This window comes from Hyperoodon ampullatus (assembly GCF_949752795.1).
Source record: "Hyperoodon ampullatus genome assembly, chromosome: 13".
In the NCBI taxonomy this organism is placed as follows: domain Eukaryota; kingdom Metazoa; phylum Chordata; class Mammalia; order Artiodactyla; family Ziphiidae; genus Hyperoodon; species Hyperoodon ampullatus.
The window spans coordinates 18,260,204-18,282,481 of record NC_136926.1 but is presented as its reverse complement, the minus strand read 5'-3'; the positions used below and the strand labels follow the sequence as shown (position 1 = coordinate 18,282,481).

Sequence of the window (22,278 nt, the reverse complement as noted above, 5' to 3'; positions counted from 1 at the left end):
TTTTGACCTAAGAGTGCGGTAAGAAATATTACTGAGCCATTAGGGGTGCTGAGAACAAGAAAGTCTGGGAAGCTCTGGGTTTAGCTGACCTGACTTAAGAGTCCAGGGTGTATGGTAATCCTCACCAAGGGGCGGAGTGGGGGGCGCTTAAGATCGACAGCATGAAGATTATGAGCCATTCGTCCTTGGCTCATAAATCTCTTGTCTCCCTTGGGAAAATAGGGCCCTTCCTCATCTTCTGGCCCCTGTCCTGCTCCTGTGGTGGCACCAGCAGGTCTGGGATAGTGTCTGAGGCTTGGAGTGTTTTCTGTGTCTCAGGCTTCCCTTCTCTCTTCACAGTGTGTGTGCTGTTTTCTTCCGGTGACGTTCTTACTGGGGCGTACAGGGGGTGAAAGCCTCTCTCCAGGCCTGCGTTGTCTCTCTCATCTGTTACTGTTATGCCATCTGCCCTAGACACCGAACCTCTCCCTCGTTCTTGATCCCGCCTCAGTGGGTGGCTTATCGTGCCTTTACTGCTTTCCTTAATATTTTTTAAAGTCTCAGCTCTGCCTGGTTCACACATGCAGCACTTCAACGCCTGCACTCTCTTATGTTGCTTTTACATGTTTACGTGCAGTTCATCTCCCGACTGGTACTTAAGGCTCGCTCGCTCGCTCGCTCTCTCTCTCTCTCTTGCTTTGGCCTAGAAGGCCTAGGCCCACGTGTGGTGGGTAGGGCTGGGTAGTGTGGTGGTCTGTGCATGGGCCCTGGTCCCCGGTGCACCAGCTGTGTGACCTTGCATGACAGTTTCCTCATCTGCAAAGTGAGATGATGATCCTTACCCAGATGTCCACTGTGCTCACTGAGGTCTCGTAGCCCCTTGAGAGCTGGTGACAGTTACCCCAAACCTTCTTCCCTGCCCCACGGAAATCCAGAGGCCCATCCAGTCTTTCTGCGATTCATGGGAGGCCAGCAATCTTGTGGTCACCTCTGTAGTTCTGCCTCTGTGTCCGCTGTCTCTGCTCCATACGGCATTAACCTTGACAGGAGGCTTATCTTCTGCCTCAAGTTCCACAAGACAGCACCCCTTGTTCAGGTGATCATGCTAAAGACTTGGGGGTCACGGGAAGCAGTCATGCCACATGGCCCCCCACGAGTTAAATACCTGTGCCTGACTCCAGCTCCCCAGCACAGAAGGCAGAGGCGGGAGTCCCCGGCATGTGCATCTCCAGCCACCCTCGCTGTCCTCAGCCCGCTCTCTCCCTTCTGCATTGCCCAGGAACCCTGAGAGCTTTTGCTGTTTTTCAGGGCACTTCAGTCCTAGTTTCTAGACTTGTAAACCAGCCACATGGCGCCCCTTCACTGACCAGTCCCTCCACTGAGCACATCCCCCATCTCAGGAGGTTGTCGGCAGTGGCTTTTTCTGTCTCAACCATATTTACTTCAGAGAGCTAATAGAATGATCAAATGAAAATGCAGTAGCCTCCCCTCGTGTATAGTTAGCTCTTATTACTACTGTGGCTGTTACTATTATTACTGTTATTATTTGTATTTAACAATGCTCTTGACTTTGGGGAGATTTCCATTTTTCAGAAAAACAGCTGAGGTTGGAGTTATTTGTTCATTCCACTGACATGATTTGAGTGCTATTACAGGATGGGGCCAAAGGTCAGTGCTCTCCTAAAGGAGCCTATCAGAATCTTGAGAATGCGAGAGGCTTCTATTTAAATGATACTTGAGAAATATTACTGGTGGGACTGCGATGTGCTTGAGGAGACAGAGGAGGCAGGTGGAAAGGTCAGCGACGTTTATACTGTAGGGTCATTTACACATTTCTGACAGTAAAATATATATATATCTGTGAAATGATTCTGTGTTTTAAATTCATGCTATTGATTTCCTCTAAAGCAGGCACGGCTATATAAAGCACCCTCTGTAATGCATGCTGCCGCAAGGTTTTTACGGTGGATTATTGACTGAACAAGGAGAATGATTTTTCTCCCAGACTGTTCTTAGCTGGGCTCTGGCTGCAGCCAGACCACTCTTTCTGGAACCTTTCCCCTTGGCATGTATTCAGCTATATTTCTAATTCCCAGGAGCGTTTGGGGGGATGTTTACTGTCCTCACAAAACACTTCTAACCTGTAGCACACATCAAAGCGTCCCATTCTGGGAGCCTCTCACGTGCTTACATTTCATTAATTTTGTACAGTGTGTTTTAGGGGATCCTCAGTTGTTGACCCCTTTATTGGTCTCATCTTTGCTCATTTCAGAGAGTTCTCCTGTTCCGAAACATGGTGACCAAGGAGAAGGAGAGACTGGGGCTTGTGGAAACCAGCTCCGCCTCCCCTCATGTCACTCACATTACCATCCGCCGGTCCCGGATGTTGGAGGTGAGAAGCCGGTTGCAAAGTGCGCTCTGTAAACCGGAGGGTTTCTAGTGGGTGACCTGTTGCCTCTGAACTGTTCTTATCACTCCTTGATCTAATGACACTGAAGCCAGTGCTGTGGGTGCAGGAAGGGCCTGTTTGTCCTGCCAGCTGCTCTGAGCACTGCTTGATTAAACACGCCCTCAGTTCTGGAGACCCCAGCGCAGCAGTTCCCTCCCTTTACCCCACAAGGTGAGAGTGGCCAACAGTCTGTGCCTCTGAAATGAGGACAGACGCGCTTATACCTGTGCAGACTCTGTCTGTCCTGGCAGGCGCTTTGCCCAGCCGCCCAGCTGTGAGTGTGGAGGCTGGAGTGCGGGTGTTAAGTTACTGAGCCATCCTGGGAAATACATCGATCACAGAGCTACATGTTCTTTTTGGACATAAACTTAGGGGCTGCATGTGAAGTGGCCCACCTATGCCAAACCCAGCATCCAGGGTTCCTCCCATGCAGCAACTTTGTGTGACTTTGAAATAGGTGCCTGTCCTCAGGACACTGTCCTCTGTATGTCAGGAAGTTGTCATGATATGTTGATTTTGCTGGAACAAGACCCTGAACCTTGTCATAATAAATGCGCGCACCTGCAGTGTCTGCGTCGTGCCTGCCACACACCCCTCCAGCATTGTGCAGTGTATGTGCATGTATGGTGATTGAGCCCCATGTCCCCATTCCCAGGAGTGGCTTGGCTTCGTTGATTTGCCCATGCTTGCCCTCTTGCCTTTCATCACACTCCAGCCGCAGTTCCTCATCGGCATGTTCTGCAGTGTAGAACAGTCAGGGGATCCCAGGACAGCACGGGGCCGCATCGCCAGCCACCAGCAAACGGCATCGGCAGCAGCCCTTCCTCCCCACGCGTTTTCATTTCTGCCTCGGGGCATCTGTGCTGTGTTTGTCGCTCCTGGAGAACTTGTTTAAGTTCTCTGACCACTGGTGATTGACACTGAAAGCTGCCGGGGAAAGGCAGCAGGTGGTGAACAGATGATTTTGACATTCTCAAAGGTAGGGATAAGAAATGTAAGTGCCCCCAGGGGCGCTGCCAGTCATGGAGATGAGTAACGCTCGCTGAGAGTGTCTCGGCACAGGGACATTTTGTTTGCATGCTAAATGAATAGAAATATTCTCCACTTCCACTGCTTGCTCCCGTTTTTCTTGAAACACAGCCCTTGGACTGACCTCACAAGTGAGTTGATAATGACAGCTGACAACCAGCCTCGGTGTTGGGGCGCAGGAGAGGGTAGGCAGGTGGAGAACACATTCCTCTAAAAGAGGCCACCTTGTGGAGATTTGGGCTCTATAATGCTCCGGCTTGTTAAGAAAAGACCAAAATTTAGGGTTTTGTGTGAAATCCACAGATCCTTTGTGTTGTGAACTAGTCAGTTTTTGTAAAGTACCTGGAAGGTCAGATAACACCTGTCTGCCCATCAAATTCAACCTGCTGGCCACCAGTTTGCAGCCTCTGCTTTGACTCAAAGAAAAATAAGCCCAGTTGTGTTGTAGGAACTCACTTCTCCAGCACTTTCTTTGTTGGACCCAGATGCACCTTTCCTGTCTCTTAAACTCCTCCATCCCACCGCCCGTCATACCCACTCCTGTGTGGCCTGCACAACGGGAAGTCTTGGTGGTGGAAACTGGGGTGTCTCCTGAGAGTCACACAATCCCCGATGCCCTCCTCAAGTGTTACTGGGAGATTTACCAGACACCTACTTACCCTGGGCCAGCTTGTTTAAACACATCCCTCAGGGACATCGAAGGAGGGATTTCTGTCTTAGATTTTAGGCAAAGTCCATTTTCCTCTTTACGTTCCATTGGGATAGATCCTGTCATGAAATTGATCACTGGTGTTCGTACTGAATGAGGAAGGAGAGAGGGTCATTGATTCAGTGACCCCAGTTCTCACGATTCAGTGGTTTGGGGATCAGAACTTGAGAGCCCAGTGGCCTTTGCTTGATGAGGACACATGGGGGCATCAAAAAGCTGATATTTGACCCATGATATCCTGGGCTTTTATTCTGTCCCCTTGTTTATGGTTTGTACTGAAGGTGAGGCTTGTGTATTAGGCTTCCAGGTGGTGGTCCAAAGTCCTGCAGGAAGGCCTCTCCTCACAGGGGTGCACGGGGGCCAGAACACCAGCACTGCAGAACTAGAAGGAGCCGTGGGCACACCCTTGCTCATCCCCTTCCCCTCACCCCGTCAAAGGCAGGACTGAGGCCAGAGGAATTCAAGGTCACTCAGGTGTCAATGACAGAGCTGGGCCTGGAAGCCAGTTCTCCCGCCCCGTCAGTGTTCTGTGCATCCGCTCTTTGAGATGCAGAAGAGAAGAGGAACGCCCTGTCCCCTTTCACCTTCCCCTGGGGCACAGATATAGAACCCTCCAGAGAGGGCAGTGGGGTGCAACAGGAAGTATGTCGGAGGAGGTGGGCAGCAAATTCCTCTCTACAGCGTTTCAAAGGGAGACTAAAGAGGGGCTGATCCAGCAAAACTGAGATTTGAGTCCAGCAGACATTCCTGGAGCACCTGCCATGAGCCTGACCACTTGCTAAGAGCTTTCACATGGACCAGCTCGTTTAATCTGCATGACTCTGACACACCTCCTAACACATGCTAAGGTTAGGGAGGCATCATTTTAAAGCAGAATGGAGGAAGTCCTGCAGGCAGGGGCATGTTAGAATTCTCTCCCCGTCCCCACTCAGTGCCAAGATAATTACCTTACATTTAGGCAGAATGATTGAAATGCTGCAGCAGCTGCCTGGTGACTCCCTGTTTTTCTCTCCTTTTCATCTGACTTAATGATTTTCTTATTTCATGTGCATAAAAAAGTACTTTTCAGGGCCTCCCTGGTGGCGCAGTGGTTGAGAGTCCGCCTGCCGATGCAGGGGATACGGGTTCGTGCCCCGGTCTGGGAGGATCCCATATGCCGCGGAGCGGCTGGGCCCGTGAGCCATGGCTGCTGAGCCTGCGCATCCGGAGCCTGTGCTCCGCAACGGGAGAGGCCACAACAGTGAGAGGCCCGCGTACCACAAAAAAAAAAAAAAAAAAAAAAAAAAAAAAAAAGTACTTTTCAGGATTGTGCACTCAAAACTGTGTTCTTATTCCTTCAGGTGATTTAGGGGACTTCAGAGGTAGTTTTTTTTCCCTGCTCACTAACTTTGGAACCTAACTCCTAAATAAGATGGGTAGCCACCATGGCACAGGCCTTTGCATCCGTAGGTGAGCACAAGGAAAACATGATCGGCAGGAAGGCAGCAAGCGTTCCCCAAAACGGGTCTTGCCATACTGGCCTCATTTGCTTTGTGACAAGGAACCAGGCAGGCAGGTGAGTGGGTGCTGTGGAGATGGCCTGTCTGATGTCAACAGAGCATCTGAGAGCACTGCACTTGTGCCTGAGGGGAGGAATGTGGGGTGGCCACAATAGGACGTGGCAGCTGATTTGTAACCTATTCTGTGACAGTATCTAAAGACATCAGTTTGACCCTGGTTATGGGGCCTCTCAGGCTGGGCCGAAGTACTCCTCCCTGGGCCCTATCGTGTTCTAAGCACGGTTTTTTATAATCACTGCTCTGAAATGAAAGCCTAAGCAGCTTGCCCGTCAGCACCCACCTGCCAGGAATACATTTGAGGACAGGCTCTGGAGCCAGGAAGTCCTCAACAGATCAGAATCAAGAGATAGACTGTGCACGATGATTTAGCAGGAGAGCTCCAGAGTCATGTCCTAGCTTTCTGGACAGGGAGACATGCCCAGTGGCTGTGTGTCTCAAGGGAGCCGACCGCAAGCCGGAGGTGCTGAGGCCTCTCTTCCCCCTGCTTCTGCCCTCCTCCAGGCCCAGCAGCACTCCTGGCACCCATCTCCCTGCTTCCTGCCATCCCTCTGCTTTGCTTCCAACAGAAAGATCTTCCTAAGACAGAAAGCCAGCCATGTGACTCTCTGCCTAAACTCTTCTGTGGCTCCCCAGCGCCCTCAGGAAATAACCTGAATTTCCCAGCGTGACTCACAGCCTTTCATGATATGGGGAAAGGTACCAGGAGTTGAGTGGTGGGGGGCTACTCTGATTTTTCATCTTACAGCTTTCATCTTGTCTCAGCGTCTTCTGTCCTGTCTGATGACCGAGAGCTTGTCGTGGCTCATCTTGTCTGACCTCTCCATCTCACTGCTCTGCATCCTCCTGAGGGCAGTCTCCCCTTGCCAGAGAGTGGTAAAGTCACATCCCCAAAATGAGTTTTTCTTTTAACAGGCTCTCGTCTAGAAGCAGGTGAAAACTGCTGGCTCTCCTCATGCACCCGTGCGTCCTGACACATTTAGTAATTACACTGGGAAGGCTTCCCACAGGGGAGAGGGAGCTTTGAGGAGGGAGACCTGAATTATGCAGGGGCCCTTGGGTTCCTAATGGGCTATAATTCTGCCCTTGGCAGGACGGCTACGAGCAACTTCGGCAGCTCTCCCAGCACGCCATGAAGGGCGTCATCCGCGTGAAGTTTGTCAATGACCTCGGGGTGGACGAGGCAGGGATTGATCAAGACGGCGTTTTCAAGGAGTTCTTAGAAGAGATCATCAAGAGGGTGTTTGACCCAGCGCTCAACCTGTTCAAGGTATTTAAAGGGCACGAGATCATGGTTGATGGCAGCCAGATTCGAGGTGACAGATGAGAAGTGAAGGCCTTGCTCGTTGCAAGGCATTTAACTTCCCTGTCCCTACCCGTCCTTTTGCCTTGCAGACGACCAGTGGGGACGAGAGACTCTACCCTTCACCCACGTCCTACATTCATGAGAATTACCTGCAGCTGTTTGAGTTTGTGGGCAAGATGCTGGGGAAAGCTGTGTATGAGGTAGGCGCGTTAAGAACCAGTGAACAGGATTGGAAAATAAAATGTTCTAAGTACCGTGGGCTTCGTATACATGTAAGTGATCAGGTACATAGTGGCAACTACCTGTCACAAGGATAAAGGCGAGGAGAGAGGGACAGGAACCAGCACCAACTGCTCTCGTCAGTGAAGGGGGGATAGTAGAGCTACGTTACTGGGTTGCTGTAGGTGGTAAATGAGGTAATACAGGTAAACATCTCCCATGGTGGCTGGCAGCTGGTCATGGGGGAAGTCGGAGCTGCCATCCTCACTGTTATTAGGAGGAAGGGTGTCTGAGCTTCTGCTCCCGGTGTTGTGGGGTCGGGGTGGTGTGGCCTGCAGGCTCTGGGCCAGCCCTCCCGGCTCCTGGTCCCTCTCCCCTGAGAGCCCACCAACTGGCAGGACTGCTTCCAGGTGGCGCTTTACCCCCTGCCCTTAGGATCCTGCTCCCCAGGAAGGAAGTAAAGCTCCAGCTTGAGCTCATCAGCAGCCTGTCCCTGTGGCCTCACAGTGGACTCCAGAGCCGCAGGAGACCAGTCCGTCCCCACCCTGCCTCACTCCCAGTGGCCGCCTCCTGAGTAGTGCTCATGTCACACCCATCACAAAGCCCAGGGAGGCCAGGATGCTTTCCAGAGGCAAAGAAGCTGTAGCGGGCCAGGCTGGGAGAGGAGGCCATGTGGGTGAACGTGCTCTGACTCTCAACTAGTCCATCATTTTCTCTGTGTAAACAGCCCTGGTCTGCGGCCTCAGCCCTTGCTGTGATGATGTCAGGTGCCCCGTCTGAGTCCAAGCACCCTCCAGGCCTCCTCCTGCCCTGGACTGGTTGGGTGGCTGGGGCTCATTCTCTGTGCTTCTGTTTCCACATCTGCAAAATGGAGACAATTTCTCAGTTGATTCCCCTTTTTTACAAACAAAACAAGACAAAATAAAACAAAAAACCCCATGAGGCCCTGCCTGGGCATATGCCGTGTTTTTCCTTTGAACGTGTAGTTGTAATGAGACCCAGGAGAGGCTGGGCCAGCTGAAAAACACCACTTCCTCGCTTTGTAAATGTCCTCCCCCACTTCCTGGGCCTCGTCTCCATCTCCTCCCTCTCCGGCAATAAGGACCTCCTGGGTCCTGATGAGGAGTGGCCTGTGTTAACTCACTTCACACTCGTCCTCAGGACAGGCCCGTCGTGGGGTTTGATTGGCTCTCCCTTCTCCGTCTCTCCAGCCCGCACACCTCTCTCCACGCAGTACAGTCTGTCTGAAGTTCCTGGTGTTGTGCAAGGGCTTCCGGCCTGTGTCCCTGCCTCCAGGCCATTCCCTACAGGAAGTACCCATGCGGAGAGCCCTCCCAGCGCTCCCTGCTGCCCTCTGGATGGAATCCAGACTCCAGGAGGCTTATGAGCGCTTCCTGATCTGCCCTGTTTGCCTCCCTGGCCTTCTCGCTCACCCCCTCCTTCAGACCCCATGCTGGGGCCAGACAGACCTGTGTTCCAGCCCTGGAGGGCACCTGTGAGCCTTGTACTAAGGGCCTCCTGCTCAGCTATCCCTTCCTCCTGGAAACTTTCCCCACCTTGCTCCTTTAACCCTTAAAACTGAGGCTCTTCTGGTCCCCATTTACAGACGATAAAGCCAATGCCCCGTGGCCTAGCAGCAGCGGAGCTGGGATGTGATCCCTGAGCTGTGCAGCTGCAAAGCCTGGGCCCTTAACCACTATGTGGTAATGTCCCCAGGAGACGCTCGACTGTGTTTAGGTGGTAGGGAGGTATTGCTCTCCAGATTGAAAATTTAGGAAGTCTAGAGATGTCATTGGCGCCCTCGGAGCCCCGTCTGCAGCCCGAGCCGCCCTGGATGAGATCACCGAGACGGGCTCCTGGGCGGCAGGTGGCAACTCCTGTCTCCTCTCTGGCAGGGAATTGTGGTGGACGTGCCCTTTGCATCCTTCTTCCTGAGCCAGCTGCTCGGGCACCACCACAGTGTCTTCTACAGCTCTGTGGATGAACTGCCTTCTCTGGACTCCGAGTTCTATAAAAACCTCACTTCCATTAAGGTCAGTGTGGAAGGCGGCATGGCTTGGCTGAGTGCTGGTGTGAACTCAGCCAAGTGACGCCCCGTGGGGTTCAGCTGTACCCGTCGTCATGGGGTGGAGTGGGATTTCCTGCTGTGGTGAAGTGGCACACTCCTTAGCCACTGCAGGGCCTCGTGTCCCCTCCTGAGCACTTCCTCCCGGGACTGATGCTCACAGCCTCCTTCCTCCAGGTGATGAGTGGCCTTTTCCTTTGTTTCAAGTTGTACGGCAGCCACAGTGGTAGCTGCCCAAGCCGATGTCATAGGCGGGAGTGTTAAAACCTTCAAGGATGTAGCACTCCTTGACCCCTACCTTGTCCCTTTCTTTCTCTGTTGCTTTAGCGGTACGATGGGGACATTGCTGACTTGGGCCTGACACTGTCATATGATGAGGATGTCATGGGTCAGGTAGGTGGGCCTCTGGCTGAACCTTCTTCCCCCTTCCCCCTTTTGGCTTCCTAAGACCTGCCCTACTCTGGGTGTTTTCCCCAGGAGACCCACAGACTGGGGCTCTGTCTGTCTGTGTGTCCACCCTTCTCCTCTGCCTCCCCAGCCCCTTTGCCACCCTGCCAGGAGGGAGGGCGCTCCCCTCCCCTTCCCAGCTGACCTCGCCTTGGCCTGTTCGCCACCCAGAGAGCTCCCACAGAGACCCTGCTCTGCTTCCAGGGCACTTTGGGGTCATTTCTGATGGAAGCTGTGACTCCTACTTTGTACACTGCCTTTCGTTACCATGGTGAGGATTAGCTGTTCCAGAGGATCATGACTGAGACATGGGGAAGAAACCATGTGACAGGGTGGTGCCTCTAACAGAGTCCTGTCCTTGCTCCTCCTCTACTTGGAGAGCAGAGCCGGGAAAAGAGACCCTTGAAGTCGTGGCAGCAGAGGGGCTTCCCTCAGACTTGCTCTGTCCTGATTTTCCTTGCAGGGCTCCCAGCCCCTCCATTTACATCCCCGGACCCCTGCATGAGCCCCAGTGTGCATGTGGTGTTAGGGCTGCTCTGGAGCTCGTAGTACAGGGCCGGCTTCCCAGGGCCTCAGCGAGGTCACTCAGTCTCCCTGAGCCACACTTTCCTTATCTCAACAAATACCATTTGCCAAATGAGTCCTTGCTGGGACCAGTGTCACCAGACGCCCTCTAGACCACACGCCCTGTCCTCCTCCTGAAGAGCCACTGAGCACGCTGGCACGTCAGGGCCCTAAGAGAAAGAAACCTGCTGTGGTTGTGTTAACCTCAACCTTCCCCAGCTCATTTGGTCACAGAACTCCTTCAGGGAGGACATACCACCTCACAGAGAGATTCTCCAGATGGTGGTGCACAGGCCAGGAGTTCCCTGGAACCTACTGTGGGAAACACCAGGCTGGGCATTCCTTAGGGCCATCCAGCTTTAACATCCTGCGGTGTCAGCCCCGAGATGTTGATAGCAGTGGGACTAGAGGGCACCGTTAACTCCTTTCCAGGTCTCTAGAGTTACAGTATATTATGTTAGTAGAATTTCTATTAAAATTAGCTTTGAAATGATGCATTCTTTGATTTTTAGGCTACACACAAGACTTCTTGAAGTTGAGGAAAGCAGTTGATTCTATAGCGTTTTTGAATCTTTAATCAGATTTTGAGACTTCTTCCTGACATTCTTAATTTTCTGTCCTGACTACAAAAATAATGCAAACTTCTAACCAAAAATTCAGCTACAATAAAAGCATAAAGGTAAAAGTGAAAACCACCTATAGTGCTGGTGCCTGGAGAGCGCCACTGTTAACATGTGGCCTGAGCCTTTTTAGGTTTTTTCTCCCTGGGCACGTATATAATTTTTTGCATACCTTGCCTGCTGTTATATAATCTGCTCTTTCCCCCCACCTTTTCAAGAAATATACTTTTTCATCATATTTTTTAATAGCGCCACTGTATTCCAAGGTATGGTTGTACCAGCATTTATTTATCCGTCCTCCTGTGCTCTTCATTGCTAACACGTTCCCCTCCACGACACCCCGGAGCCTTAATACACACGTTTGAACGAGGATCAGATGAGAAGGAACCTGTCATATTGATCATGCAGGGCCGGCTTGTTGATATTTAAGCCCTGGCTTTTTGTGAAAATGATTGTTCCCAAACGTGTCTCATCTTCCTCTGTCGTTATTATGGATGTCGGCATCAGGCCCTTTCATCTTCAGGAAGCTTTATTTTCTCATTAGAATTCTCTTGAGTAATTGTTCCCCTTCCTCTCCCCCAGCTTGTTTGCCATGAACTGATTCCTGGAGGGAAGACCATTCCTGTTACAAATGAAAATAAGTGAGTATGGCAATTAGATTTTTAAGGTCACCACTTGAAAAGACTTCATTCTAGCTCTCTGGGCTTACTTTGAGAATTTATTAAGATCAATTGAAGTAGAAAGAGGCCATAAATATCATAATGGAATTGACTGGTTACAGTTCATAGGCCGAAATCGTATTAAATTCGATTTGCAAAATAAGAATTGACAATTTATATTTTGCAATAGCACTTCTAAGGTCAGAGGCACCCAGGCCATGGTGTTCCTAGGAATTTAATGACGGCTCTAGATGGAGACAGATGGGTTCTGAGCCGGTCGGGCACGAAGTCCTGAACCCAGAGGGCACGGAGGCGGGAAGACTCCTTGGAGGGGCAGATCATTTTGGAATGAGGGTGTGTGGCAGTTGTATAAAACACTGTTCTTGAGAAGACACAGTGATGAATTCAGATGCAGCAGACAGGTCCTCAGACGTGGGGAGACCCTGAGGCCCAGCAGCTCTTGTCACAGATAACAGGCTTTTAGGAATCTATCATAAATGGTCCCTCAAAGCAAAGCCCTTCCATGCATGTCTCCACCCAGCCCTGTACTCACCTAATTAAACAGTAGGACCCGGCTCAAGGAGTAGATATCGGCCCTTTTGTCAACCTGTCAATCTCCTGCCACTAGGCTCAGCTGAGCATCTGAACTGTTAATCTGAGCATCACTCTCTTCAGTGACAGGTGAGAGCTTAGTCCTACCCGGTGAGTCATTTGGATCAGATGCACGTCACAGCCCAGTGTCCCCAGGCATCGTGTCCCTCTCGGGTCAGATCAGTCAGTCCACGTGCTCGGGGAGCTTTTATTTAGACTGTCAGAATAGTCAGGAGAGCAGACCCAAATCTCGTCATGATTGAAATACACCCATTTTGACTCTTGGCCACGGAGCCTTAGAGTGACAGCTGAGAAAGAACAGGGGCCACAGGGTGGGTGGAAGCTGCCTGGGGGTGTCAGAGAGCAGAGTGGGTCCTGAGCCTGCCCACCGTGTGCCTGTCATCATCCCTTCAGAGGGTTTCACATGAGAGCGCATGTAAAGTACCTTCCAGGATGTCTGGCTCAAAGGAGGCCCTTAATAAATGAAAGCAGTGATCTCACCATCATCAGATATGTTACCCTCAGATGGGCCCTGGTTTGCCAGGCATGGCACGGGGATGATGGTAGGAGCCATATGTACAGCAGCCAGTGGAGGTGGGTTGATACAGCCTGGGTTGGAGTGAGGTTCCCGTCCTGCCTGGAAACCTATGTGGAAAGTCATTTCACAAACTCTTACGTGTTCTTAGCATAAAACCTCAGTATAAGGGCAAGGATGTTCAGTCCTGCAGACTCTGAAAAGGCCTGACATCACCAGGACCTGCTCCTGCAGAGTGATGCCTGAGCTTGCACTTCCTGGGTGTTCGACGGGAAAGTCTCCGAGGCTCCCTCCCTCTTTTGGTAAAATGGAACAGTATTAGTCACCTGCTTCAACGAGTACATGAAAGGAGTAGCAGTGATGGAAAAAAATCATATTTAAGTATATCAGTGTGCAAGCTTGCCACTGGAAGCTTTTTTTAAATAGGCATATTTTCCAGGTGAGTAACTCAGATCTGAGCATCGTGGGGTAAAACAGTTTTATTTGGACTGTACTAATTTGGAATTTTGAGAGTTGTACCTGGGCTGGGCTCACATTCTTTGATCTGAATAAATGGTTTGCTAAGAAATCAGCAATGCTGGCAAGCCTGTGAAAAGGGACTTCACCTGGGCAGAAGCATTGCATTGTGCCATGCAGCTGCAGATGAACTACTTGTGTTGGTGAAAGCAGACCTGCAAGACCGGCTGCTTGGAACCGTTGTTAGTGCTCCAGCTTCCTCATTAAGCCTGATCGTCAGCCAGCTGCGTGTGGTTAAAACTTTCCGCAGCCTTACCTTCTCATGGCCTAGGCTCCTTGTCCGGTCTAGCAAGGTTTTGGTTGAAGTTTCAACATGGAACAATTTTTCTCTGGAGGACTGAACAGTATCTTAATTGGTTTATGTCCAAAAGGATGAAGTTAAATAAAAGTCCCTTTGTCCTAAGAAGGGCCCTCTCCTTAGCTGGAGAATGCCTCACTTTGATTCTTGACAGTGAGGTTACCCTAACGTCTGACCCACTGGCTTTCGGGAGGAGTGCATGAGGTGACGCCCTTGACACTAACGCTTTCACAGTGGCACACCGTGGGCCATTCAGGAGGCCTGTCATCCTCATCGCCGTTGTTCTGGTGAAGTGCTCTGGTGCTATTTGTGTTTTTGTAAAATGGTTCAGAACTGACTGGACTCATCTTCCAGCCCATCAGCAGCTGCCCACCCTGTCTTGTTAATTTCCGTTGTTTTCCCTTATTGGCAACAGAATTAGCTACATCCATCTGATGGCCCACTTTCGAATGCACACTCAAATCAAGAACCAGACAGCTGCCCTCATTAGTGGATTCCGTTCCATCATCAAACCTGAGTGGACCCGGATGTTCTCGACCCCTGAGCTACAGCGACTCATCTCCGGGGACAATGCTGAGATCGATCTGGAAGATTTAAAGTAAGGAGTGAGTGCAGGGGCAAGGTTGAAATTCTTAGGCCTCCAAGAAAGCAAGCTGCTCCTTTGCTGGGTTCCTTTTGGAGAGTTTTCAGGGTCCTGTCTCCAGATGCACTCCTCCTCCCTGATCTCTGGGTGAGTTGCTTTGGAAGAAAAGCTCAAGCCCTTGTCTGCCTGGAGACTGAGAAGCAGAAGCAGAGCTTGAGGCCTATGAGGCTCTCCAAAGTCCTAGGAAACAGTGGTGCAGGGTCTCCTGTCGGCTTCTGCTGGGAAACAACAGGGCCTACAATGCATTGCTCCACCCACTGAGCTTCCGGGACCTGGGGTTACTAAGGCATGAACTTCTGGCTTAAGAGAAGTTTGTCATCACCCAGGCTGGCCGGAGTTTGCTGTGCCGCCTGTCTAAATTCCATGCCTGCCTGTGTCTGTAAGCGCCCGTCAGAATGTGTGGTTGAGCCCTTCTCTGCATTGTTTTCAGGAAGCACACAGTGTACTACGGTGGTTTCCATGGAAGTCACAGGGTCATTATCTGGCTCTGGGATATCCTGGCCTCTGACTTCACGCCCGGCGAGAGAGCCATGTTTCTGAAGGTATTTCATATGTTACCTATACGTGCAGGGGGACATTCCAGAAGTTGATTCTCAAGAGAACCAGTTTTTCCAGCAGGGCCTCTTGTAGGCATAACAGTCTCTGCCAACCTGTAGAGCTGCTTACCCCCCTCTCCTAGAAAGAGGAAAGCCGGTCTCTCCTAAGCACGTGGTCAGTGCCCCTCACAGCAGGCATGTTTATGTCTCTGGGTGGCCTGTCACCACACCTGCAGTTCCTTGTCCTGTGCCTGCCCTTTTCTGTGGCTGCAGACAGCCCCAGAGCCAGGGGGAAGCCACAGAACTGTTGTACAGGAGAGAATGTGACTGTACTTTCTTTAAATATAATGATAACAGAGCTCCAAGGCTCTCCCTGCCCTCCAGTCCTCCTCCTCCTGTCCCAGGAGACTGACCACCCCTCCCTCCCTGGACCAGCTCTGGCTGGTAGCGGGCAGCAGGCCTGATCGGCCTGAACGGGGAGGGGCACAGACTCGCCTGCGTCTGTCTCCTAATCCTTCACACGGGTCGAGTCACGCAGCACCTGTGGTATGATTAGCTGAGCTCGGGTTCACAGAGGACACGGCACAGTGTGGAGATGCTTCTAAATAGGATCCGCTGCCGCGGTCTTCATGGTGGAAAGTACAGGGTATTAGGATAGTGATATATCCTGTCAATGCTTCTTGTAAAAACCGTTTTTGAAGCATGACACGTAAACTTTTTGGATCGTCTTAGGAACCTCACTACCATTTATGACATTGTGTAAATGGTAGTATTTATTTTAAGACCCAAACACTCAGCCTGACACGGAGTTTTGAAGCACAGCTCGGTGTTGTCAGTAGCAGGTCCCTAGATCCCCTGGAGAAGGGAGAGCGTTGGGCTAATGTTGAACTAAAGAAAGCGAACGGTTTCTTAGGATTTCCCTGTGCAGGTTAAGCACTTGGATTTCCAGGTGGGTAGATGCCTCTGTCCACGCAGGACTAGTCATTTTGGGAAATGACCCAAGAGCTGCCATCTGGAAAATGCAAGGAATTCCAAGAGTGTAGCAAGGAAGCAAGGCTGGCTGCCCACAGGCCCCATTTGGGGCATCCAGTACCTTGGTCTGCCCTCAGCCCCACTGGCTCCTGAGGCCTGGTTTCTGTTAGCGTGCTGAGAGGAGGTTAGGAACCAAGCCCACGGGGGCCGCCCGGCAGCCCAGCAGCAGCCCAGCAGGCCCGCGCGCACGTCCTCTGTGCGTGGCGAAGAAGCCGAGCGGGAAAGCAGGTGCGGAGCAAGCACTCACGATGGGTGGTGTGCTGCGTGCCCCTGGCCCCGGCCCTCGGCCCTCGGCCCTCGGCCCAGGCCTCCCCCTGACACACTGAGCGGGCCCACCGGCTCCTCCCTCTCCGGCGCTCTTGTCGAGTGGTCTCTCCCTGAGGACAGCGTCAGCCAGGCCCACTCTGACTCCCAGCCTTGCTTTGTGTTGCAGTTTGTGACCAGCTGCTCCAGGCCCCCCCTCCTGGGATTTGCCTACCTCAAGCCTCCCTTCTCCATCCGCTGTGTGGAAGTGTCGGATGATCAGGTACCGCTGCTGGGGAAGAGCCGGCCCCTCTTGGTGGGGTCTGCTGCACCTACCGGGTGGGGCGCTTACCCAGTCGTATCCACAGGGCGGGCAGCCAGGCTCCTTGGCCGGGTGAGAAGGTGTCGCGGTTCTTGGGCCAGGAGCACAGGCGGGCCACTTTGGGGCCTCAGCTCTCCTGGAGGTCCATTTCTCGTTACTCCCTCAGGGAAGAATACCTGCGGGGCATTTTTCGTAGCTGCTGGTACAGGTCTGAGCGGCAATGTGGGAGAGGGGTTGGAACGTGGGCTCAGGAATTGGACAAGCGCAGGCTTCAACTCCTCCACCTGCCGGCTGTGCACACCTGGGTGCGCGGCCTCATTCCCTCCTCTGCAGAGGGAGAGTGGACGCCCTAGGGGTTATCGTGTTCTGTGTGCCACAAGCCTGACCCATAGTGGGTGCTCAGATGGTAGCCATTGTTATAAGTTTCTCACCCCCCATAAAAACCCAGTGGCCTCTGAGTGTAGCAGCCTTCCACGATGCCACCACCCTCACGCCGAACCCTCCTCTTAGGTGACACTAGACGACCCTCAGCCCCCTTACTTACGGAAGGCTGCCCCAAGTTACGGTCTGTCGCAGGCTGCAGCGCTGGCAAGGTCAGGAAGGAGTTTGTTACCATAACATTTTTACAGTGTTCCGGCTCTTTGCACATTGGTTTACCGATGGTTAGCAGTTAAACCAGAGGTCCTGTTTCCAAGTGCTGCTTCATGCAGGCTTCTGCAGTGCGGGACCCCAGGAGCCAGGCTTGCTTCTGTGCACCCACCTCTCCAGGCTGGTTGTCCTCCGCAGGGGGCTGGTCCAGCCCTCTCCCCAGGCGCCCCCCAACCTGAGGCTGTGGGGTGTACTTGCAGGACACCGGGGACACCCTGGGCAGCGTCCTGCGCGGCTTCTTTACCATCCGCAAGCGGGAGCCAGGTGGCCGCCTGCCCACCTCCTCCACCTGCTTCAACCTGCTCAAGCTGCCCAACTACAGCAAGAAGAGCGTCCTGCGGGAGAAGCTGCGCTACGCCATCAGCATGAACACGGGCTTCGAGCTCTCCTAGCTCCCGTCCTCGCAGACTCTGGGCTCCCAGGCAGACTCTGGGCTCCCAGGCACCCTCAGCCCCAAGAGGCGGCGTTCCCCTGGGAGCACGACTGACGTGCCAGGGGACGGTGGCCCCCAGACCCTCTCTATAGCCATGAGACCCCCCTGTGGCCTCAAGAACTTTGGATGCATGTGACAAAGCTACCCAGCACTCTCCAGGTGACACTGACAGGAAGGGGGTGTTGAAAATAAACCTCCAGGTTCCGCCAGCATTGGTCCTTCTTTCCTGCTTTACAGTGACCTGAAGCCGAGGCCTGTGATGGCAGTGGGGCTTCTCTTCTTGTTAATTTGGTCTTTTCTTGAGTTTCTGTTCCTTAACCTTCTGAGCGAGCCATGCATGAACAAGTCCCAGGAACACCAAGGCTCCGGAGTGGTTTTCAGGGCGTGGGCCTGAATGCACGAAGCCAACCAAACGTGAGATGCTCCCCTTCCGTTTCTGAAAACTTTACTCAGGTAAGGCCTCGCCAAGCCTCTATGCACCCGACAGAGTCTCAGCCTCCGTCCCGTCCGCAGCAGCCTCTCTCCAGATAGCCAGGCCCACCTGCTCCCGGGCAGCAGAGGTGCCTGCCGGTGAGACCACGGAGCACCGGAAGCTCAGGGTGCTGCTCCCACCTCAGAGCCACGAGTTCCACTCGGCGGCGGTCCTCTGCCCATTCTCACCTCAGATGCTCCGGGTCCGCAGCAGCCGGGCTGCCAGGGAGCCCCTTCGGGCTTGCTCCCGTCTTGGGCACTCACGTTGGCATCCCAGGTTTGGGAGAAAAAACACATCGGTCCTTAAGAGCAGCTCCGTTTCCAGAAGGCGCTGGCTGTTACTCGAAGCCTGCTGATTCCTGGGGAGGGCGGCTGCCTTTCCCCTGCTTGTTGGCCACACTTGTCGTCTAGTGAGGAACAAACACCAGCTGAAGGTACCTGTCCCATCTGGGCAGTGGCTTTACTCTGTAGACTGTAAAAGTCCCAAGAAACTTGGGTCTTGTTTCCCGTCCTTCCTCAGCACTGGGAACCCGGGAGCCCTTTGCACTGACGGAGGCTCACGAGGCCGAGGAGACTCACGGGCCCTCCAGGGTTTTTGGTTTTGGGTTTTTTACTTTGTTTTCTCTTCCAACCCATTGCACTCTTCTGCCGCCATTCTTCACCTTCATCACGAGAACTGTACTCTAGATCCAGGGAATTGAGGCAGAAGCCATGTTAGTGTTCTGTGTGGACAGCCACCCACCTCGCCCACGTCACCACACTCCCGGTGCATCCCCACCAGCCAGATTGAAGCCAGACTAGAGGCCAGGAGCCGGCAGAGGGCTCGCAGCTCTCTTCCAAATAGCAAAACACCTTCCAGAAAGAACCTTCATGTTGGCGGCAAAGCGGGCAGGACCTGTCTCCATGGCCTCCGGCAGAGGGTTTCAGCCGGGTGCCGGCGTCCTGCCCACGCCCAGGTTTGGCCATGTTTAGAGCCCCAGGCTTCTACAAAACAGAGCACGTGTTTTACCTTGATGGGGAGACGGCAAGGAATTTAAAGACAGATAGGAATGTATTACTCTTATTAAGATTTGTCAGTAATCTCCGATTCTGTGGACTTGCCACTATCTTTAAACACTCGATTCCTGGGAAAATCCCTTTTAAACGTGCGTGTTGTGCTCTGGGCAGGTGGGTGCATTTATGCTGGTGCCTAAAGGATTGTCAGCCTGCACTGAGAGGGTTGATTCTTGTTCCCTATGGGCCTGCCAGTGTGGGGTGCAGAGAATGGGTTCCTGAGCACCAGCATCAACTTTGTTCTTCTGACGAGGAGGGGTAGTGTGTAATTCCGTTTAACTTCAGCAGCTGGAAGTATTGCACTCTCTGAAACCCTGGGTCTGTACTTTTCTAGGTGGTGTTCACGGACACCTCAATGGCTCTTGATGGCTCTAAAAAGTTGTGGGGTGGAGCTTGTTTTCATAGATAACTTTGGATTGAAACAACAAAAGCTTTATTAAATTTGTACTCAGCACATAGTGGCTTTGTTCTGCTTTTTATGTCGGGAAGGAGCACTTTCCAACCGAGGGCCTGGAGAGCTCAAGATGGGGCATCCGGGGCTTAAAGAGCATGCAGGCTCCCACCGTGGGAAGAAGACACAGAGGATGACACAGCAGACAGCCGAGGCTCACTGCCTCACCAGGGTCAACAGTGGTGGACAGTGTGTCACCTTTCAGATAAAGCTAAAGGCCCCTTAGGCACCCTTCATGCTCCCCATCCTTCTCACACATTTCCCAGAGGCAGCCACCACCCTGGATTACATGCCTTCCACAGTAACGTAAAATGGTGACAGGTGTTGGTTGAAAAGAATCCAGATAATTCAAAAGTGCTCAAAGTAAGATTTTCCAGCTAATCTGGGTGTATTCGGCTTTCCTCCATTACTGAGGGTCGCATTTGCAGGACACGGCCAGCCCTGTCTCTTGCTGTTACACAAGCCCAGGTTTACACTCAGCAGAAAGCCCATCTCAACCCTGCCAGTCTTTCCAGCTCCTCCCATGAGTTCTTGCTGCCTCCCCTGGCCTGGGGGCACCTGAGGATCTGAGCATCAGGAGAGAGGTCTTGAAAGCCTGCCAGTTGGGCCACCTGGGCTCCCAAGAGGAATTCGCATATGCCAGGCTCCCTCCCACAGAGCATTTATATCCTGCAAAGGAAAAACCTTCTGCAGAGTCCCCCAAGTCCATCAGTGGCCTCCAGTGTGGGACACGCCCACCTAAAAAACTAAAGCCTTATCCTGTGATATTTTGGCTTTTAATTACAAGTTAGTACTGCAAAGAGAAAGTTTGTCTTTATAACTAGGAAAAACAAGTGGGGTGTTTTCCATTACTATTAAAATGAGGACAATTCAATACACTGATAGAACTTGCAGGTGCCTAAGAATATTTAGGTGGAACACAGTTTGAGGAACACAGGTCACCACTGTTTCTGACTCCAGCAAAGCCATCAACCTATGTTTGTGCTGCTGATGTAGCCGATACATGCTGCTAACTGTGAGAGGTATGGACAGGCAGGTTGTCTCTAAACCTGGCTAACATGTAGACCCAGGGCCCCCCTTAGGCTGAAGTCTTATTTCCTGGAAATGTCTTAAATTGATAAGAGCTGGTGGGGAACTGTGTAAAGTGTTCATTTGGTGTCTTTTCCAAGAAACAGGCACGTGTGCAAACCCGGTCCCTCACTTCCTGCTCTTAATTCGCATGGGCCGGCCTGGCTGTGTGCGTTTCCAGGAGTCCTGGTGCCACCATGGGGGCGGCCAGAGTTCCGTGGTGTGATGTGCACCCAGGACGAGTCAGCACTCAGATGTCAGCCCTCTTCCTGCCCTTCCTCACCTTTCATGTTGTGAAACCCGGGCTACCCTCGCACCTGGTCGTCGGGCTCTGGCCAGGCTTCCAGAGTAGCTTCTGGTGCTACCGACAGTCACAGCAGGATGTCGAGAGGTGACACGGAGGAGGGTCCTCTGTGATCTCTGTGGAGCTTCTGCGGAGCGGGGAGAAGCACACGCTCTCCTCTGCACTGCCTGCGGCGCGGGGCTGAGCAGGAAAGGACACAAGCAAGAGCACGTCAGCCAGAGGATCCTGGCCCAGGTGTTCCCAGGCTTGTGCCCCCCATCCCCCAACCAACACACGCGCACACAGCCACACACCCACACAGTGTGACACTTGAGTAACACTGAGAAGGGGCTGCTCTGAGGCCCAGACGGGATCCACGGTTTTCTCCAGCCTTTGGAGCATGGAGTCAGAATGAAACAGCCTCTCATTATAATCATCGTGATGGTTAACATTTGTTACAAGCATGTGCTTAACAGGTGGCAGCTGACTCCCGAGTCGGGCGGAGTGCAGCTCTAACTGAGGACGCTAGAGAGAGCAAGGGCTTCGGAGCATCTGGAACTGGGTTCGCGTTCCAGCTCTGCCTCCACCAGCTGGGAGGCTGTGGGCGAGGCCCCTCGCTTCCCTGGGCTTCCATTAAGTAGGCGAGTGGCACTCACCATGCCATGGAGGAGGAGGAGGAGTCAGCGGCTGCAGGACCCTAAGGAGCTGGGCTCCACGCTCAGCCCAGCCCCAGGGGTGCAGATCCTCCTCTGCCCGAGCCCTGGCCGAGCTCTGCGCTTCCCCGTGCGCTCAGGCCAGGCATCTCCCCAACCCAGGACTCACAGCTGCATTCCCTTTGTGGTTTTCTCAGCTCTTGGAAATTTTGGGGGGACTGGCTACACCGAGAAGCCAGACTGCAGGGATCCCCCCAGCGACAGCAGAAGACACCCCACTGAAGCTGGGCCGCAGAGGAAGCCAAAGCAGAGCGTCGAAAACACGTGCACACGAGTCCCCAGGGAGACGCTGCTTCAGCTGGCCTGGCTGGGGCACTGCGCTGCAGACCACGCTGAGGAGCAAGGGTTGGAGTGTCGTCTGCCAAGCCCCAGCGATCAGGCTAAGACCCTGGACTTGGCATCAAAAGCTGCGTGACCCTGGGTAAGTTTCCAGCTCCCTGAACCTTCTTTCCTCATCAGTAAAATCACCCCAGTGATGGTAGTATCTGTCCTGAGAACCTCACGAACAGCTGGGGTGGAAACATGGGCTGTGGGGTCACAGACACGGGTGCCAGGCCCATCATGGCCACTCCTCGGCTGCAGGAGCTTGGACCACCTCCGCCAACCTCTCCTTATCCAAGAACTGGGCATAGTGAGTCGTGCCTTAAAGAGCATCGTCATGGTAACAAGTAGTGTGCGGGGGTCAAAGAAGAGGGGTCACATCTGTTTAGGCAGGAGGGGGCCGTAAAGGAGGCGTTCTTTCATTTTCACTTAGAAAGAGGGTTTCCACTTCAGAGATGGGAAGGGAGGCATTTGGGCAGAGGAAGCAGCCAGACCAAAGGTGTTAAGGTGGTGGATGGT

At 52.8% G+C, this 22,278-nt stretch overlaps 1 protein-coding gene across 2 annotated transcripts in view; it reads left to right on the top strand.

Annotated features, from left to right (window-relative positions):
• UBE3B (ubiquitin protein ligase E3B) overlaps positions 1 to 17,601 on the top strand; it is a gene marked incomplete at its 5' end in the record, with an annotated part of 49,995 nt that extends 32,394 nt beyond the window's left edge. For both annotated transcript variants that reach the window (XM_079716984.1, XM_079716983.1), the window contains 10 exons: positions 2,252 to 2,371; positions 6,816 to 6,992; positions 7,118 to 7,228; positions 9,143 to 9,280; positions 9,640 to 9,705; positions 11,526 to 11,584; positions 13,958 to 14,140; positions 14,616 to 14,727; positions 16,187 to 16,279; positions 17,167 to 17,601. In XM_079716984.1, the coding sequence (XP_079573110.1) occupies positions 2,252 to 2,371; positions 6,816 to 6,992; positions 7,118 to 7,228; positions 9,143 to 9,280; positions 9,640 to 9,705; positions 11,526 to 11,584; positions 13,958 to 14,140; positions 14,616 to 14,727; positions 16,187 to 16,279; positions 17,167 to 17,358 (1,251 nt within the window). In that variant the 3' untranslated portion in view covers positions 17,359 to 17,601. The remainder of the gene's footprint in view (positions 1 to 2,251; positions 2,372 to 6,815; positions 6,993 to 7,117; positions 7,229 to 9,142; positions 9,281 to 9,639; positions 9,706 to 11,525; positions 11,585 to 13,957; positions 14,141 to 14,615; positions 14,728 to 16,186; positions 16,280 to 17,166) is intronic.
• Positions 17,602 to 22,278: the final 4,677 nt, after the last annotated feature.